Below are 21,030 nucleotides of genomic sequence, written 5' to 3' on the forward strand. Positions count from 1 at the left end.
AGCAAACTGATTACCGATTCGGTTCAGTCCATTCAGAGAAGTTAACGAACATGAAATTCCACAATCGATCGAATTTTTTTAGAAGATTAAATGCAACTTTTTGGTCCAGTGCCTCGAATTGGATTCCGATCTTTCACCTGATTTTGCGATGACTAATGGTGATTTCTTCCCGTTCCTGGATTCGTCAAGTATTCGATTTCATCCGTGACAAACGAGCTGTGTGAAAAAGTAGCGACCGGCCAGACGTACCATGTAAAAAGAAAACGGCGTGAAATCTCCAAGATAGTGACGCGTGACATGACACCATTTCGGTGGACCACCAATCGCGCCTTTCTATTTAGCCCCCAGCCATTCATCTAGCGCCGCCCGTTTAAATATAAATTAAACAAATTCCTGCACTCGGGCACGCCGCAACGTTCAACGCCCGTTTGTCGGGGCTCTGTTCTTCGTTTCTATTGCAGACTAAACCGCTAACAACGAGAATTAACAGAGAAACTAGAAAGACACGATCATTCTTAGTGTCTTTCGTTCAACATTATAAATCGGAACCGCGCTGATAAACGATTAATATTCGGGAAACATGGAATATTTCATCGAATGTTTTTTCTATTCGAGGACGTCAAGTTTGAGAATTTATACGGTAGTCTGAGCCCGATCTTTGTTAAGGTTTCGAAACGATTTATAATGGTGTAGTATTACCCAGACTCTGTAATAAATTACGACACAGTGACGTGCAGAGGATAATAAGATCGATGAAAAACAAATCACACCGTCCATGTTTATACCAGTAGAAAAGGTAAGTACATGTCAGACACATCAGTAGAGTGCAGAAGTTTACGTAAATTCACAATTTTAGATACTAACATACAAATATTTTAATTCCACACAAGGTGTAGCTAAGAGTCGAAGCTAAGAGGCTCCGAACACCATTTTATTTCGAGGACCCGAAGAACCGGTTATAAATGCGGCGACGACACCATTTTAGAAATGCACCGGACAGCCGCGAGCCTCGGCCAGGATGAATATGCATTCCCTGCTTAATAGAAGCAGCGATCAGAGTTCGTAAATCCAGCCGGGCCATCCTCGGTGCCCAATAAATAACTCGCCACGTCGCCCGACCTGACCCCGGACACTTGTCGCGATTTTATGGATGTCGTCTACCAACTTGAACGTTCTATCCTGTATCGTCAGAGACAGTGTCATCGCGATCTGAAACTCAAATGTGCCAACATCGAAAAAAAGATGGCTTCGATCCTACCACTGAAGATGAAAAGAAGCAGAACAGATCGCAACTTTAACGACGAATTGAAACGATCGTTCGTGGTCTTACACCAGATGAATTTCTGAAATTAAACGCGGAAGATTGAGCGATCCGAATGGAAGGATGATCCTGGTTGTTCGTTCGCTACCAATTTTGCGATTCAATGGTGAAAGGAAAACTACGAGAATACAAAAGATATCGAAATCCCAGGGAACCAATACCGTAATTACCACATGTAATTTAACGTATGGATACAATGAAGAAAATTGGAAAAGAAAACTAACAAATATTGTAGAAATCCTGCTGCAATTGTTTATAACCGTTAAAATATTAATTTCGACCCATGTTTATTAGGACTTCTTTCGTCGTTTGGCGTATACGATCTACCTTAGAAATTATGAACCTTTTCTTTGTATCTATATGTTTATCACCCTTTTGTGATAAAATTTATCCTAAATTTCGAAATAATATTCGCGATTTTTTTACGTCATTTGATCATACAGAAACAACAGCCTTCTGTGAACAGACGCGTCAGCCGTGACGTAAACGTGGGTTAAAAGTAAACGGCCACAGGTGCAAGAATCGAAAGCGATGTTCGACAGTGTGGAAATTCACAGCTGGTGGTAAGAGAGAGAGAGAGAGAGAGAGAGAGAGAGAGAGAGAGAGAGAGAGAGAAGAAAAGAAAGAAAAGGCGAGGGAAATGTCCATTGGTAAAATATCCGGGAGCTGCGTGTGCATTACCAAAAAACGGTGACACGGCCGGTCTCTCGTGAATTTAATATCGGTCCAGCTGGGAATAAACATAGCGGAAAGGATGTATGGACGAATCGAAGATTTTTCTCTAGATCGATCGAAGTCGACGGGAACACGGTCAAGATCGAGCCTGGAGATCGAGACGCTTAAACTGGGATTCGTGGAGTCGAGCTATTCGTTTCAATTTTCCTCGTCGAATCGCTGGGTCGAGTGGACCGAAGAAAATATTCATTGAATCCTTGGCACAAACACGAACTGCAGTATACGCTCTATTTATAAAAACACCTCGTCGATCTATCGTTCAATATTTCGGAAAATTATTGACAATTTGTTTTTTTTTTTCGCTCATAGAGCAACTTACAAAGTTAACGAAGTTTTTTTTATCGGAAAACTTTGCACACTGTCTGTATACATATAGAACGTCCCGCGTAAAACCGGCCCGCCTCAAACGATTACTTTTTATCTGTTCCGTAAGGTCAGCGTGACTGTGATTTCACGTTGCAAGAAAAACCGTAAAGGCACAAGGTCATTTGCAAAATCCTTTGCGATGATTTATGAATAACATTATACTTTGGGAGAGTGTCATTTGCAAAATTTAATTCTGTAACGTGAGTAAAGTTTTCTTCGAACATTCTCCAAATTTTCTAGACTTGTTTTGCTTAATGCCTATGAATTGCATAATTTCAGTTAAATTGCATTATTTGTTTAAGCACACAAAATTTGTTTCCATGCATTTTTACCCTGATAACTACATAAATCCTATGTACTGCAGCTTAATACATAAATTTAAATTTGTTCAAATTGCGTCGACGTTTTTCCTTATAGCGACAGATATATGGCTGACATGGCAAAGTGTTAATGGTTCTCAACGTTTCTCACTGTGTTAACCTCCACGTGACTCGGGCTAAACTGTCATCCAACGAAGCTCGATGTGACTCGACGAGACCATAACGGTAATGCCGAAAGGAGAAACGGTGACGAACACGCGAACGAGCCCTCCCGAGCGCAAAAGCCCGTCGACGAACACCCCGAGAGTGAAAAGGTGTTTTCTCGAGGCGACGAGAGGCGAGCAAGCCGCGGGAACACTTTCTTCCGCAACGCTTGTCTCCGCCTGCCGCTGTACCACGCGAATCGGAAAATCCGATGGGGTCCGGGGTCTATTCTCGGCTCTCTTTAACGCCGTTTCCCTCCCCGGCTATAATTAGTCCCCGAGTATGACATCTCGCCCCGACAACTACGATTCCGATGAGATTCGATCCGAGGGCCGACCACCACGACACGGAAGAAATCAATACGGCCGACACGAAGATACCGATTGCGCGACGCGTCAGATACCAGAGAGCTGCGCAACTAAGACACGCTCGTCGTCCACGGAGCTGCTCGTGTCTCTCTCTCTCCCTGCGATAAATCATCCTGGAATCTCTGCCGTAGACGCGAACACACAAGTTTCCAATCGTTGGAACTGACTGAAAGTGGGCTACGAACGATCGAACGATCGAAATCTTGTAGCATAACGATATTATCCAGCTAGATGACGACGTAATAGAAATAATCGGCAAAGATCCAAAAATTAAAATAGGGGAATTATGTTTATCTTCAAACGCTTCAATGCGTGGGAATATTAAATTAGACTGATATATTGGATCAGTATTAGCGTTGATGTGGTCGAAACGTCTAAAGGGACCCGTGTATTCGGACATTAGCCGACGCTGTCAGCGGCTACGTCAAGTAGAAACAGACAGCCGAACACGGCCGAGAATTCAGCAGACTTGAACTGCAACCGGTGACATCCATTTGATTCAATGGATAAAGAAACAACTAACAGACTAACAGAACGCGTGAAGTGGAAACGAAGAACGTAACTCTGTGCAAATAAAGTGTGAAGTTATTGCGCCACCGGAGAGTTGCCGCTGTCACCTTAAATGTCAATCACCAACCTGACCATTTGACATGTTTCCAATAAAACAATAGACCACGCAAGAGACCGTTACTGGATTGCACCTCCGCGGACTTTTATTTCCAGGAAACACAATGGGAAGGTGGACAAGGTCTACAGACGAGAAATCAAGAAGAGTTCGTGTAGCCTGTAATTGTAGTAAAAAACATAGACGTCAGTTCGACGATGTCCCCTGTCGAAGGGAAAACCCGATGGGATATTCAGAAGACATTCTACCGCCCCCAAACACCGTATATATTGAGCGAAAACATCCCCAACAGAGACGTTTTTTAGGGCGAACCTCGAATACGCAAAGGACCCACGAAAAAGAGACCCAATGGATCCACGAAGGGAGAAGAATATTCTGGACACGGTCCAAACATCTCAATCCTTGTTATTATAGAATTCCAGCCGGACTTCTTTTCCACGGCCGCGGTGAAAACGGGAAAGGAAAACAATTTCATCGGTCGAGAAAGTCTGGCGATTTCGTAGAAGAAAAGGGGACATCGATGAGAAAGCTGATCGATCGATCGACGAAGCGGATCCTCGAGGGTTCGCCCCTCCTCTTCACGCCTATTCTGTCCCATGATCCCGCGAAATCATCGCGTCTCGTCGCACTGACCAGAAATAAGGGGCCCATCGTTTCTCTGTTCCATGGAAACGGTCTCGGTTGCCAATTACTGGAAAGACGAAAGAGCCGAAATGATTGGAGAACCAGCGCAGGAAATAACGCAGGGAAACTTCGATGAGAAAACCGTCCAGTCTTCCTTTCGTGCGAGAGCACGTAGAAGTTTTCGTCCGTGGAAAGTTCTGATTGGAAAATTCGAAAGGAAGGGGAGAAGAATAGACCGAGAGCGACAGAATCAATGTTTCGTCTTCGGGAATTGTTCCTGGCGCGATTAAACCGTTCCCGAGAGTACCCCGACACGTGGTTCCTCGAGGATCAATTTTAATCATTCTCGACGTCAAACGGTGAACCAGCGTCAAGTTTTGTAGCTTAATGAAGTGTTCTTGAAACGGGTTCGAAGTTAGTTTGGAAAATTGTGGCGAAAGTTCGAGTTTCAGGGGCTCAGTGTCGATTCCCGCCCACGGAATATTAACACTTTGATGTCGCATGACGTAGTAGTCAGTCTTTCATAAACAAAAATAGTAAAAAGAGGGAAAATTGCTTTAACTTCTAAATATTTTTACAACACCTGAAGTTGTATATTTGGATACAGAAAAAACTCTCCCGCCAAGAAAGTAGTTAATCGAATCCCGCTCGAGTCGAACGATTAGCACGAAGAGAGACGGCCGAAAGCGAGCTAAGGGATCGAGGGGGCCAGCTACTAGCGGTCCATGCGCTAAACGTCGATGGAAGATCAAGACGTGGCGCGTGAACGTGCTCAAAAAGCATCCGAAAACGATTGGAAGTGGAACGACGCGGCCCCGGACGGTGTGTGGCATTCTTTCAACATTTCGTTGTGTTTGAAGTATAACTGTTAGTGTGTGTGTGTGTGTTTGTTTTTTCCTTGGGACGAGGTTGAAATATTCAAGTGGCCTGGAGTCAAGTTCAATCCATACGGGCCGGAAACCAATTCCTGTCTCCCGGACTGGATGGGTCAGACGCGATCCTACACACGCGTTCGTAAAAGGGCACACGCACACACAGCGAAACGTCGATCTCTGTCTCTCGAATGGAACAAACCCGTCTTTTAATCGATGCACCCTTGCCCGAGAACTTGCAACTAACAGAATTTCCGTGGAAATTCAGGCTCGAGTAGCCACCGAGACGCGCTGCTTGAATTCACGGAACGCGGAGCTGACCTATTTATCAGGGGCTTTCGACATAGTCGGTTTCGGATTTGGGGGACTGAAAACAGGAAGGGGGTTAGCTGCATTGCTGTGACGACGAAATTTCACGTTGAGCAACCGTTACACTTAGTATTCTTATCGTTCTATCGTTTTTTCCTTTATTCTCCTTTCTGCTACCTTGAAACGTGTAACACGACTACCTAAACAAAAAGAATTCCGCATCACGCAACTGAAATTTATCTTTCTGCTCGGTTAGCAACGTTTTACTATCTGGGTTCAACTATTGTTCCAAGATCCTGTAACGCAATTCGTTTTTCTGATTACTTAAAAACGTTCTACAGAAAGCGAACAATACCCTGTTTCGTTACAGACTCCCAACACAATGGTACCTACTAAACAATAACCAATAACGTATATAAGAATGTCTCTGGTCCGAGAATACACAACCGGGCAAGTGGTAATTCTATAAACAAATATAATTCGAAAATATGTGAAATAAAATTTGGTACAATGCTTCGTTTTTTCGAGATAATCTACTTACGACTATGACGAATATGTACACCGCATTTTAAATGAATTTTCAAATTCAATTTTCCCAAAACGAAAACCTCAAACAAACAAAAAATTATTCTTCCTTCTCGACTTATTTCTTCTTATAGAATCATCTACTGCCAGTTATACTTCCTGACTCGAGGCATCCTGTGCATAGAAAACCCAGAAATTCCAGTCATATCGTAGAAAATTCGTGAAACCCATCAAGCGAAAATCATCCTAAATAATTTGACTTTCCAATCAGTTCAGAATTTCCCGACGAAAATCAACGCGTTACCACCTGATTCATCTAGAACGTTCGTACGATCGAGGCGGTGCACGGTTTCGCGCGTACACACAGACCCTCGCTCTATCTCTCTCCGTGCATACACCTGTGTCACAGCCACGACAACACGCACAAGGGTTATCCTCCGTCTGCCTGTGTGTGTGTGTGTGCATGTTCTGTGTGCTCAGTGGGTGGGCCTACGGCATCCCCCGTTGCACGAGCGACGGAGGCTAAAATTAGACGCGAACAGAGGGGGTTTATTCAAATTACGCCGCGCGTCGCAGCCAGCGCGCCCGGAGCCTCCCTGGGATTTTAAGCGGTAACCGTTCTAGACTTCTCGCCCGAGAATGAACCAGGGGGGCGGCGTCGGATGACACGACGTATCTCCCGGAGTGACGACGACGCCGCCGCGCGAAATTAAACGAGGGCCGCGTGACGCTTAATGAACCGTGCGGGCGGCTCTTCGTCCACAAAAGAGGATTCCGTCGACGGAAACGGGGACGCTTCTAGTCCGACGCTCGGTTTCCGTCCCTGTTTTTGAATCGATCAAAAAGTTAAACACGGCTCCCAGTTTTCCATGGTATCGTACAGCGGGTGTATACTCACCGTGGTTTTCTCTAAACAACGAAGTAGATGATGATGCTGCAATTCAAAAATATCCTCCTCCTTGTAGGAGTCATCCAGCTGAAGACCGCTCTCCTGCGCGGCCAGTCGGGCCTCGGCCGCCTTCTTTTTGCTCACAAAGGCCGCTCCGCTTGAAGCCTTCGCGATCCTGATACGCGCCAATCTGGCTTTCTGTAACAAACAGCATCACGAAAGGGTATTAGTATCGAGTTACTATCATTGTATCTTATAATTTGACTGCGGAAGTTTAGGCAAATATCGAAAAATTAAAATCGAGTAGAATTTTCAATTCTGTACTGGATGCTGTACTGCGTTAGTAATAAGACATAAATAGTATTTGCGACGATTGGCCCCCACATTTTGTCTGAAACGTTTCGATATAGCACACCGCAATACTCAATTCTTGTTAGATCCTATATTATAATAAAATCCTATTTGAACGATACTAAAGTATTTAACAAAATGCCAAAGAAATGTTTAGGGATCCTGAAAATTTCGAAAACGAAATAAGCACGGAAAATGCGAGAGGGCCAAGACGGTATCGCGCCAAAAAGAACCCAAAAATTCGAAAAAAAAAAACTAAAGGATCGAGTTAAAAGTGATGCAGGGAAAGACGCCTGTCTTTCCAGGTCGAGTGAAATTGTCCCCCGCGAAACAATGGGAAACGCCCGGGCTCCGTTGAAAAATCCACGAGAACTGCCTGGAAAATCGCGCGACGACAACGGAAGACACGTCAGGCTCCCTTAGTTTCAGGAACGCAAATTCGCAACAGAAGTCATTCGACTAACAACGACTCATTGTGCGGTTGTTTCTCCTTTTTTGTTCTCTCTCTCTCTCTTTCTCTCTCTACCTGCGCTCACTAGGCCTGACAATTCTCCACATCACCGCCTCGGTCAATTAAGCTTTTAGCGGCGATTTTCCGCGAGAAATTACCGTGCGCCATTCAGACACCGCGAATACGGTACCGCGATCCGAGGCGCTTTAAGCGTGCCCACGCTCGTTTACGGGACGATCACGGGCCGAAACGACTGGATTTTTGCTTCTTTCGAGGGCTTCGAACGACTCTCTCTCTCCCTTCCGCTCCCTCGGTTGGTAAAATTGCCGACGGTGGTGGTATAACGATCGTTCTCGAGGCGATTTGTCGGCTCTTCCATGTGTCGTTAACGAAAGGTAAACGGCGGAATCGAACATGCCTGTAGACATCGTAATTTCTCTCGTTCGATTGTTTACTCGTTGTCCGGAAACAACCCGTTTGACGGCGAACAAACGTTTCTGTGGAAACAACGCCTCGGAGCGCAGCCGAATTCAAACCCTTCCCCCAACCCTTGTCGAAGTTTCGTTCGAGCGAAACTTCCGCCAGGATGATTCAGGGCAACCGTTGCCTTTCAGCTACCACGGGGAAGTTTTAAAGAAAGATCGGCGAGCTACAGTCACGCCCTCGAGAATAAATTCAACCTACCAGCGAAACCAGGATATACCTCGACGTTCACCCAGCGTGAGACGTTTCGTGTGAAAATTCCCTACCACATAATCTCCTTGCGGGAGGAATTCGCCCAGATGCGGAGACCGTTTGTCATCGGGCAGAGCCACGACGGCGCTACGTCCGTAATAAGATGTGATGATAATTCAACGAGAGGTGGGATAAAATTCCGGAACCGGGGAGAAAGGTTTCCTGGAAACTTTTCCCCAGGCCATCTGCATCGAGAGAAGCTCTTCTTTTTGTTTCCCTCGCGGTAGGAGCCGCGGGGACGCGTAATTGTGAAATAACGCGAGATAAAGCTGTTCGTTAAGACAACTTTACCGTCCAACAGTTTTCCTCCTCGAAGAATCTTTTTCTGGCCTTCTTCCCTTCGAGAACATCTTTTGTCACACGGTCCATTTCATCGCTCTCAGCAGTCCCCTCTTTTATGGCGGTGATTTTTTTTTCCTTCGGTCTAGTTAGAGTATAGTGCGAGCGGCTTCCTAATATGGGTACTTTTTTAGTGGGTATGAAAGTTGTAATGAAGTCGATATTTTCTAGCTACTACCTTGATTATTTAACTTCAATTACTTTGTTCAGCTAAAATCTTATCCTGGAAACTGATTTTTAGTTGCTTATCTTATTCTTACTTTCGAATTCGAATTCTTTAACTGTTTATCTGTTAATGCATGGATTTCGAGTGTACTATGATTAGAGAACCTTAGAGTAAGCGAATCTTCCCTTGTTAAAGCTAGGAAAAATCCAGGTACTTGGATAACAGACACATTTCAAAGAAACTTTTTCCCTAGGCAGACCCTAAATATTGTATAATCTCGCCTTTACAATTCCAGATACGTGGACGACTAAAGCCCAGAGAACTTGGGTGGAGATAGCTTTCTCGTACTTATTCTGACGAAGATAATTGCTAGCTACTTGACTCTAATAATAATAGAAGTTTTTTATACTAATAATTTGTAATCGTTCCACCGAAAAAGTGGACATTGGGGTAGAAGGATTCGAACCCGTGACCCTCCTAATCGTAACAAAGAACTCTACTTGCTGCCCCACCGAGTCCTCATCGCTATCCATTGCTTTTACGGCTATTTCTTTTGCTGAAGACTTACACCGAGCGTGTGTCTTAAGTAGAGTAGTACCTCAGTTGCCGAACAGCTGCATCGTGAACCACCCAATTTTACAATGAAATTTGTTGCCCTCGTAATACCCGTCGGGCAGAAATTTTTCCTACGAGCCAGCAAATTTTTTAGCAAGGCATCTCGCGCGCTACTTTACGTCGATATAATTTACGAGACGACGTTGTAACATTTATCTCCGGCGAGAAATCGCGCGCACCTATCCCGAGGGCTCTGTGCGTCCATTGTACGAGGCTTCTCACGTGGAAGGACATAAAGAACGTGAGTTAAATGACATCGTTCCAACACGCAGCGCGCGGCGACGTAGGTCGCCCCCACGGTAGGTGAATCCATCATTAACGCGTTATTTCTCTTTAACGAGCCCTTCGGTACATCCGCAAGCTCCATAAAGCTCGTTGCCTCGGGATCGACGCGTCAAGATACAAGAGCCATGGGCCAGTCGGCTAGACCGTATCAAATAAAATGACATCGATGCCACGGAGATTCCAAACCGTGAACTGTTATTTAGCTTAACCCTTTGATGTCGAATGACGTATTGGTACATCTTTTCAGAAACAAAATCTGAGAGCGATTGACGTAGTGGTACGTCCTTTTAGAAATGGGAACAAGAATCGTAAAAGATGGGGAAAAAATCACTTTTCCTATATGTAAAGTTTGACAATTATAGTTAAGTAGTAGCTTCTAAATATTTTTCGAACACCTGAAGTTGGATATTTGCAAACATAAGAACCCTCCCGCTAGCCTAAGTTGTACAATGTCAAGTGTTAATTTACCGAACAAATGTTTACTTTCGTTCTTGTAAATTTAACCTGTTCAGGGATACTGGCACGTATGTGTACGTTAAGTTTTTCATCGTTCAAACATGCTTTCAAAACATTCATCTCTGAAGAGGTTAAAAGAAGATACCACGTATCGTTCCATTTCCTTTATACAATTATTCTAACAGACCCCTGTGACGATCTTTTCCTCGCGCTTTCGGATCATCGCTGAAATTAACTCCTACTTTCCTCACTCCAGATAAACATCGCGTAATAAAAGTTTATCCTGAACGACAATTTGCATCGCTCGGTCGATCACAATCTCGAATCGTCCCGCGATAAATAAAGAGGGAGAGAGAGAGAGAGAAAGAGAGAATGAGCGTGGCGAGCATACATTTCGCCGTCATTCCTCTTATCTGGCTTCGTGGATCTCGATGAAATTCTTCTGCAAAATCACCTTAACCGGCGCGCGGCTATAACATACAATTCCTAAATTACGAAGTTACTCGACGACCACGGGATTTCGCGGGAACGTTCTCGGAAAATGCCACGTCGCCGCGGTGAAAATCATTGCTTGCCCACCAACGCGTTACGTGTTTTCTGAGATTGTCTTCTGCGCGGCAAATAGCCCGACTCGATGACGTGCACGCGTCTTAAATCAACATCCCGGCAGTGGATCGCTACCGCGACTCCGTTTACATCATACCTCGAATCGTGAATCGCGAAGGTCAAGGCCTGAAGCACCTTCCGACGACACCTTTTCGTTTGGTTGGGGCTTGCATTTTTTTAAATTTCTTTACTAATAAGGCGTTCATCTGACCCCCATGTTCCTTAATTTTTTCGTAGGACTTTCTCAGATTTTCCATAAACACTCCTCTATTGTGTTTCAATGTCGTGCATAATGATTTGAAGTATTCTAAAACAAGGAAGTATTCGTGTCGACGTGAACTGGATCCATGAGGATTTATGGAATGTTTATTTGCGACTGCGTGTTCGCTTTTTTTAGATGAAATTTCCTCCATGTGCGTCAGACATTTGCGTTTCTAACCAGAGGAATCACGGACCTATTCTGTTACCAATTTACTAACTCAATGTTTTTTTTACTAGCTCAGCGTTATTAAAAAATGGCATTGGTAACCGTACACCGATGTGTCGTCCCCGGCTATGGTTAATTTTCGAAAATATTAGTCTTCCTCTGTCGTCTTAAACAGATGCCAAAAGAACGACAATTTCGCCACGCGAGGGACAATAATTAAGAAATCGCAGGAGGAGCTAAACTTGATTCTGCTGATTCAGCTGATTGGAGTTCGTTCAAATGCTAATATCTCGGAAATGTAGCTTCAGATTACAAAACGGTAAAGAAACTTTCGATTTGTATTTGCTTGAGGAATATGCGCAAATGTTTCGTCTTATCCCATCATTTTGGGACACTCTGTATAAAAGTTCTAACTCGAAAATATAAAATATCATTAAAAAAACCTGCCCGTCCTCTAATAATTAATATTAAACAATTTATACATGAGGTCCCCGAACTTTCTGATCAGACCTTGTACACCCACGAGCAAACTCGGCTTTCACTAGGGGAATTAGCAATATACGGGTTAAGGCCTCCTACTGCTTGATAAATTTATTTCAAATACTGAAATAAATGTTAAACCGAATGTTAATATCGCATAATGTTCAATAACTCCGAGACCAAGTGGTAGGAGGTCTTTCACTTATATCACTTTTTCCCCTAGCGGAAGCCGAGTTTGCTCGTGAGGGTACATCGAAGACCCGAGCGAAACCTACTAGAATCCAACGAAATTTCCGTGACACGATCGATCCCCTAGAGGCGGTCTCGGTCGTTCGTCGCGGGTATTTAAATTTACAAGGCGATAGATTCCCGCCGGTGCGAGGTTGTTGCGAAACAACGGGACTCAGAGGGGGGCTGTGTGTGCGCGCCTCGAATGTACGATAGCGTGGTTGCAAGCAGTAAAAGCCAACCGAAAGTGCACGCGGTTGCGCCCCCTTGGAAACCGCATTCGAGGACAACTTCCTGACATTTAGCAGCTGCGGTCGACCGCGTAAACATCCGCGAGTGTAAGCGTGTGCCGCCGTGACACCTTGCAGACGCCCGCGTATCGAACGGCCACAAGAACCGCCGCGAAAATATACGACTACTTCAAACGTCCGCTACCTATAATTAGCATCTTTCAGGCGGTTGTAATGGGCGGGAATCGCAATCGGGACCGTGATTTACGCGTCGATCGGCCAGTGTTTGGCCAGAACCGTTTTCTACTTCCTGTACGGGAAAACCAGGGGCGAATCGGCACGACGATGTTTGATTTTCGTGATCCAGCCGAGGGAGATCGAGCAACAACTCGGCGAACGGCTGAGAAAACGAGAACACGAGCCCTGAGTGCTGTGTCGACAGGAAGCAGATCATGAATTCGGAAGCGAACGGGGGTGGAATAAACCTTGTGGAATAAACCCAATGGCGTTTCGATTATCTTTACTTGCGGGGAACATCTACAGTGAGGTCGAGAGCTGAACACGTGGAGCGTTCGTTCGGTTTGTTACGTTAGAAAGAAGCGCACGAACGTGCCGCTGAAAAGTTTCTTTTCAACCCCTTGGAAGGCGGACGTTTTTAATGTTCGTACAACGACGGTGTTCTGGACACGTAGTACTTCCTGATTTTTAAAACATTATGTTCGAACGCAATTATTCGAGATGACCTGCTTTTTGTGACTTAATATAAACAACTCTCCGCTTACCTTTTTAAGATCCTAATATCGGAAGGTAGTTTGCAAAGAAATAACTCCTCTCCGATGGATTGTCATACCATCAAGTATTCGTAACCCGAATCAAGTGTGTTCTTTAAACCGAAGATGTAGGTCGTGGCGAAATGAAGTCCGGGTTTGTATTGGGGAATCGAGTTCGGTGCTCCTCGATCACTTTTCTACATTGACAAATGAAGCGAATCCATTATCCACCAAAACTGGATACGAAGAATTTCATGCGCGAAATCAACGGAAGAGAGAAATTAGGGCAGCCTGATAAACGTCAGCATAGTGGGTTGTCGAATATATCAAATATTTGTTGCAACGGGTCAGGTCCGTCCGTCGGCGGTGAAAAAACATCGACAACTTCTCTTGGCGACGTTACAAAATCCCGTAAATGCGGCTGGACAAACAGAAGTTGAAGACAAGAGAGGGTCGACTCGTCGACGGGGAGGGAAAAACTGCAATCGGAACAGTCGCATCCACGGCGCGCGTAGAACGCTCTATTAAAAACAGGCCAGGCTAAATATACCGACGAAAGATGGATTGTTTCCAGAAATAAGCAGGAACAGCCGACGGTTTCGCTTCCAAGGGCACATTGTTTTCCATGCTTTTCAAATGGAATCGCGTGTTTCCGTCCGCAACATCGAAATATGTATGGAACCAGTAAAAATGGACAGTTTTTCCTTGAATTAACGCTTCATTGGGATGGAAACTGACAACGTCAGAGTACCCACGACTCGGTCTTTCGTCGATCGTATGTATATCGTCTGGCTGGAAAATGCAACTTTACGAACAGCTGGCGTCATAAAGTCACAAATCCAAAATTCTGAAGAGATACTAAAAGAATGCTCAAGCATTCCTACTTCTGACGGTGTATCAGATCCCGCGGAATGTATAATCAAGTCGTCTGTAAATTTGAATCAACGAAATAGTAGGAGAAAAGTTTATACTACACTTTCGACTTATTTCTTGTATGGAAAATAATCTGTAGGTCCATCGACTATAGAGTATAGAGTCGGCGATGCATTGTCGCCGAGCTAGAGCTGGAAACGGAAGCAGGATGACCAAACGCATCGGTCACTCGGTGGAAGAAGGGAACCGGAAACGGGCAACGACGCGGAAGGTCCCGTGTCATCGGACACGGGATGATCGATCGCGGAGGGGCTCGCGACCCTCCGCCGGAAAGGGAAAACTGAAATTTCCTGGCGGGTGTCCCAGCGGTCTCTCGCGAACACGGATGGAAGAAATGAACAGGTTGCTCGAGATTAATCGGGGACACGGTCAGAGCTACGATACGCGCGCGTGTCCCGACGAAGAAACGTGGAATCGTTTTAAGCGAACGAAGAGGAAGCTGTAGCTCGACGAAGATAAATTGCCAAAGGGAGTTCTCAGTTTGAAACGGGAAATGATCGTAAAATCCGAGAACGGTTTCGTGAACTTTATAACGACTGCGTGTACAAGTTCTTCGAGCGTTTAGAGGCTGAAATAGAGATGAAACACGATTACACTATAAGTATCTGGACACATATATACATGGTTACGCGAATCTGTGAAATATTGTACGAACATTTATCATTACTTCTTACACGAAACGTATTTATTGATTTTTATAACTTTATCTTCATAAAAGTGAAAAGATTTTCTTGGACACAAATAATTTGTTCTCCTGATTCGAACAAATACAGGCCTGATAAAAAGTTATGCACAAATGTATGGTGAAATTACAGTTTGACCGGAAATTTTCGGTAGCCACTGTACAGTATATACCGTGGCAGACGGAGAGGAACACAGAGAGCATCAAATTCGCGCAGCAGGATTTAATCGACATCGCCGCTAATTAATTCGGTTATGAATACCGGTTTTTGTCAAGCTTGCCACTGGACGACAGCGACCTGTTGTCTCGCATCGAATTAATTAACCATCGACGTGCTGCGAGGATCGTCCTTGACTCTATGATACTGATTACCGGGACAGAGGAGCTGCCTTGTTCACAAGGCCGAATCCTGTCGAACATTTCGATATTTACCCAAATAATGTACTATCTGCAATAAAATAACACCAATAGCATACTTTTATTTTATCTTCCAGAGACACATAATTTCTAGTAAATAACTAAGAAAAAATAAATTGTATCATGTAAAATATAAATTGTGATCTACACGTTACACCACTATTCTTTCACATGTATTTAAACTAAATTGCTTTCCTGTTGGTCTACCTACTCTATTGCACTCAGAAAGAATCGAGTTGAAATTCAGCAGAAAAAACTCTCTAACGAGTGTTCGTTCCACCACACCACAGACGGTGCCAACACGCTTCGCTCTATCGACCAACGAGTATAAAAAGAGTATCTCTCACGTGATACCGTTGATAACCATGCGCCGATTCATAAAGAAACAACTCAGCCCTTAACTCTTCCCCAGGTGCTCTCAGCTCCTTATCTCCATATAAACTTTGCACTTCCGTCGCCTCCCCCCCCCCCCCCCCCCCCCCACGAACAGGTGTAAGAGAGGTGGATGAAAATCGAGAAAGGCCATCGGTGCAGGGACACGAATGCGGTCGGAAGTATCGCGTGGCCCCCGACGATTAATCCAGGGAAGATGAGGGAACATACGGTTCGCCGGGAGAGACCCGATAAGAACACACACACACACACACACAGAGAGAGAGAGAGAGAGAGAGAGAGAGAGAGAGAGAGGGCACACGATCCCAACAGTTTTCGGGGTTGCCCTAACCCCGTGGCTAAGTTAATTAACGGGAACGTCGACAAATACCGCTGCGGGTCACGGACGGCTGAACCAGGGGTGCGCACGCGGCATTTCCCCTTTGAAGAAAGCCCCCCACCGCGCTGAAACGATGTACAGTGGGTAAAACAAGTAATTGCACACCTTCTGAATCAGAATAACTTTCTTAAAATTGGTAAAAGTGACTTGAGTTTTTTTGTGAAGTTAGAAAGATTAGTTTCCTAAATGATGGGTAAAAAAATGTTCTGAAAAGTTGCAATTGGCCGGGATCGCGAAGAAAATAGTAAAGCTCGCTCCTTGCAACTTTTTTATCAGGGACTGTAATGAAAATTTAATTTTTTTTTATTGAAGTAAAGAAGTAATCGGAAATAAATACATTCTATAAGCTAATTTGATGTTGTAAGACTAGAAGTAATAAGCCTGTTGAACGGTACGATGAGGACTCTACCTATGAAGAGATCTCTATCTGAAAATTTAATAACTACATTTCGAAGATTTATGTTAGTTATATATATACTGAAGGTTTTATTGAAATTGATTAATACAGAAACCAGCGACAGGCATCTAATGATGTAAGAATCTTTAGATATTTATTAGCGATTAGACCAGACAGTACACATCATTTCGTAAACTAACTCTTCCAACTTGACAAACAAAACTCGTGTCACTTGGTCCACTTTTTAAAAAGTTGTTCCGTTTTAAAGAGTGTGCAAATACTTTTCTTTCCGGTACCTACTTTCCGGTAAGCATTGAAAATTAAAGTAGCAAAGTACCGCCACTAAAAATATTGCCACCGCTGCACTGGATACCCCCACTCTACTTGGGGGCCGTTCCATCGTGTACATTGCCGCGTGAGCTTTCGTTGAAATATTAATGGCCCGCGACTCTGTCCTTCTAGCGGTCGCTCGAAGAAGATCCTCCTTGGAAATGGCTGGTGGATTAAACCAAGGGAACACGGAATTTCGAATAACCTTTTCGCTGAATCGGCGAGGCTCGACGTTCAATAGGTACAGGAATCCGTGTCCTGGGGGCGAAATTTACGGTCCCAGCCCTGAATAACCCTTTCCCTTCCAGGTCGTTTCTTCTTTCGTGAACAAGACCAACGGAAACAAGGTTTTCAAAGAAGAGACGGGGTAATTTTATGCAAATAATTCGCGTTTAATCGAGTTCGGAGTATATCTGGGATAAATACCCATGGTAACCTGTTCTCCGTTGGAGGATCGACGAAAGGATTCCGAAGGGTGTCCCGATGGAAGGGAATATTTAAGGGGGACGTAATCAGGTATTCCTTGGCACGCCTCTGATAACACGGCTCCGAACGAACGAAGTTTATCGCGTAATATTGGCGTTTCGCGGCAAGACCTCTTTCAATTCCTTGGGGGAACGCCTGGATGGTCGTGAAATGAATGGATTACGATACTACATGTAAAAAAGAGTTTTTTCAGTTACACAGTTTCAGTAAAGTGCACTGGAAAAGTCAAGAATATTTTAACATTCTTGGTCTGCGTTACTTAAGTGATATTAAATTATTCCTTACTTTTTTGTACATTTTACTAAAACGGTGTAACTTAAGTGCAGTTTTTCTAATATATTTACAGTGACAATAAGTAAAAACAGAATACAATGAACAGACGCGGTAACCAAATCCTATTCAATTGCACGTGTATTCAGCAGATTTCGAATTCGATTGTCTCAAAAACGAAGAATTATAGCAACAATTTTTTTATTCTACATTTTCGAATTATTTTAGTAATTATTATCACGTCCTTTCGTGTTGTACCACCATGATCGGAAACATCCTGCACAGCTTTATAACATTGAAAAATTTAAAGACAAGAGAAGTCAGTGTAATTTCATCCTGAATTTTCGGTCTTTAACAGGAAATATTTAGAGTAGACTTTCGTTTTTTTGCACTTTCGACTGCGTTCGAAATCTTCGTGTGCCTAGAATTCTCGAATCCCACAGCGGGACTGCGGGTCCGTTCATCACTTTCTTGGCACATTATTCGCGGTTCCATGACATCGTGCTGCGACTGAAAATTGTTATCGGTGACGGCATTCGAGCCGTGCACGCGAACGTCGTTTGAATTGTTCGATTCGCAACGTTGTTTGGGACAGGGGGGAGGAGGAGGTGAACCGGTGCACAGCGTAGATACGGTTCAGAGAGTATATAACTTCATTCTCTCTGCTTCTACGCGAGATATTGTGCAGCGGTGAATGCGTTTCGAGATCTATGTAACTTCTGGTCCTTCGTTGCCGGACGTTGATACACTTTTACCGCCCCCCCCCTTTTATCCTCTCGGAAATCAGTATGTTAATGCCATCGTGAAATCGATTTCCGATGTTCGAATAATACTAATAATAATAATAATATAACGTCCGTAGTACGCTATGAAGAATGATAATTGTAGATATATATTAATATAAATATATATTAGATTTATAAGTTGATGATTTCGATGGAGCTTTTAAGAACTCGAATCCAAACAGTCACGGAATCCATCCTAGGGTGAATAAGAACAAGAGAAAAAGTAAATTGGCGAGGTTGCATTTCTTTGCGTTTCAACCTTTGAGAACCATTCAATTAAATACAACGAATTACAGGTATCCCATGGGTCAGATACTTTTATCAGACAGCAGAAGGTTTGCTCTTTCCAAATTGGATTCGTCACGAACGTCGATCCGGATATGACATAACGAATTAATTCTCCGTCCCCAGAAATCCATCGTGGTCTCCCCGATATGGAGGAAACGGAAGGCCGAAAAAACCTCGACGGATTTCCGAGAGTTTCATTTAATAATCGAGGGGGGAAAGGGGGGCACAGCAGGAGATCGTCGACGGTTCTTTTTACTTTCCCACTGGAAATTGTCACGCCACGTGCGCAAAGTGTTCCAATTAAAGGTCCTTATAGCAAACTCGCGCCAAGTTAATCCGCAGGAAGGAATCTGCGTTCGTGGCCCGCCATTGTTTCCCGTGAAACATTTATCGCAGCCTCGTAATATCCCGAATGAACGGCTGGAACAAAGGTAATCGACGAGCACTCCGGGGAGTTCTCTGTCTCTGAAAGGAGTCCCCCCCGTGCCAGCCTCCTCGAGGCTGCAGTCTGTGTTCCACCTCCGAAAAAAAAGCAAAAAAAAAGAAAACAACGAAAAAAAACGTCTGTATTCGCGCACACGACCCGATAATTCCATTGTTATCGAGGCAGTGTGCATTGTGTCGCGGGCCCTAGCAATCGAGAGGAATAACAGGAAGCCGAGGGGCTGATTCGGTGAGATTCAACGGGGGCCGCGAGTGTATAACGATTCGGAACTTCCGTCGATACGGTAATTTATTGATGCTGCATCAGTGGACAAAGTAAGTTCTAAACATTTTTCACTGAATGCCCCCTTTTCAACGTTTTTTTCTGTTCAGCCCCCCATTCAGAAAAACTATCTCTATTATCAAACTTTCCAAGTGTAGTTGTGTGCATAAACTTCGAATTTTTAAAAGTTAGTGAAAATAAAATAACTAGAACGCCTCTCCAGATCTCCTCAGCGCTCACTTTGGGAACCCATTGCCTCGACGATAAATGCACGAAATAAAAGAAAAACGGAGAACATCCGTTGTATGGACAAAGCATCGTTTTTTAGAGGAAACGCGGCTCGAACGTTCAAAATATGGAATATTAATCGAGCTACGGACATTTAGAAGGGTTCGAACCACGCTGGTGCACGCGCCGTTGCAATTTATACCGGTGGGCCGGAAATTTTGGGGAACATCTGCACGGAATTACGGTCGGCACACCTGAAATCAACTTAGATTGCGCTACGAATAGCCGAGGAGGGAGAGGGGCTCATTTGAATATTCAATCGTAGGCTACGTGGCGCGCCGTTCCGCCAATCGGATTCGACACATGCTAATTAGGCCCCGATTAATTAACGTTGCCTTATGCGAATCTGTGATAATTCATACGGCGGATTAACCATAAGAATTGGAACGTGTCTTCACGATGATTTTCCGCGACCAGCAGTGCGAATTGCTCGAATCTAAACAATCGAGAAACAAGTTTGCATTTCTGGAGGTATGGAGTACTTATGGATTGGACAGGTGCTAACGTATGATATTTACCGAACATCGAGAAATCGTTTAAAAGGAAGTTTACGATCGGTGGAATTTCGATGATTCGTGGAAATTCGAAGTACGACATGGATCACGAGGGCGATAAATCCCGCGCGCGATTTCGCGAAATGAACACGTGGGAGGATCACGTGTACACATTGGTCGTTCAAGACACGGTGATAAACCAACGGTTCTTTCCCTTTCCACACCACCTGTGATTCCAGATTTATAAACCAACGCCAAAAATTCAGCATCACGCGAGGCTGCGCTACCGCGGCTGGCATTTTTGTCCCGTGTAAACACGACGGGGCCGGGTTTAATCGTTAAAGCCGACGGTAATGTCGCTCATAACACGGCCAGTGATCCGAAAACAGCCTCCTAGCGGCAACCGCTAATTACCAGCCATTAATTAACATTATAACAGAGGCCGACTACCGTTCCCTCGTCGAATCGTAAATTCTCGATCGCGAAACGGCTCCACGGGCTGATTTTCCCTTTCGAAACGACCACGAAAATTTTCCGCTATCCTCGCGCACTGATTCTGTTCATGTAGTCTGAATAATATCGGCGCGATCGACCTAATTTTTCTTCTCCGCAGCAGGCCAAATCTTCCGACCAATCACGGGTGCCGATCGACGCGCTCGCGTGGTCACGTAAATCGTCGTTTTATCGGCGCAATAACGGAACGACAGCGTGTCGGCGGTAATTTAAGCCCCGTAGTATCTGGCCCGATTTGATTTATCGAACGTACACCGCCGAGCAGTAAAACGCACGGCCGCCCGCGTGTTTTACGAGGTGCAAAACCCGTTGACAGATCCATTCCACCCGCTCGCCCCCCATCGAAAACCCTTGCGATCGGATCACACCCAC

At 44.5% G+C, this 21,030-nt stretch overlaps 1 protein-coding gene across 3 annotated transcripts in view; it reads right to left on the reverse strand.

Annotated features, from left to right (window-relative positions):
- Positions 1 to 21,030, reverse strand: part of LOC107190959 (potassium voltage-gated channel protein Shal) — a 109,187-nt gene that overhangs the window by 31,523 nt on the left and 56,634 nt on the right. For all 3 annotated transcript variants that reach the window (XM_015579876.1, XM_015579874.1, XM_015579875.1), the window contains exon 3: positions 7,168 to 7,356. In XM_015579876.1, the coding sequence (XP_015435362.1) occupies positions 7,168 to 7,356 (189 nt within the window). The remainder of the gene's footprint in view (positions 1 to 7,167; positions 7,357 to 21,030) is intronic.

The sequence above is a fragment of the Dufourea novaeangliae genome, unplaced genomic scaffold (genome assembly GCF_001272555.1).
Source record: "Dufourea novaeangliae isolate 0120121106 unplaced genomic scaffold, ASM127255v1 scaffold208, whole genome shotgun sequence".
Taxonomy (NCBI): domain Eukaryota; kingdom Metazoa; phylum Arthropoda; class Insecta; order Hymenoptera; family Halictidae; genus Dufourea; species Dufourea novaeangliae.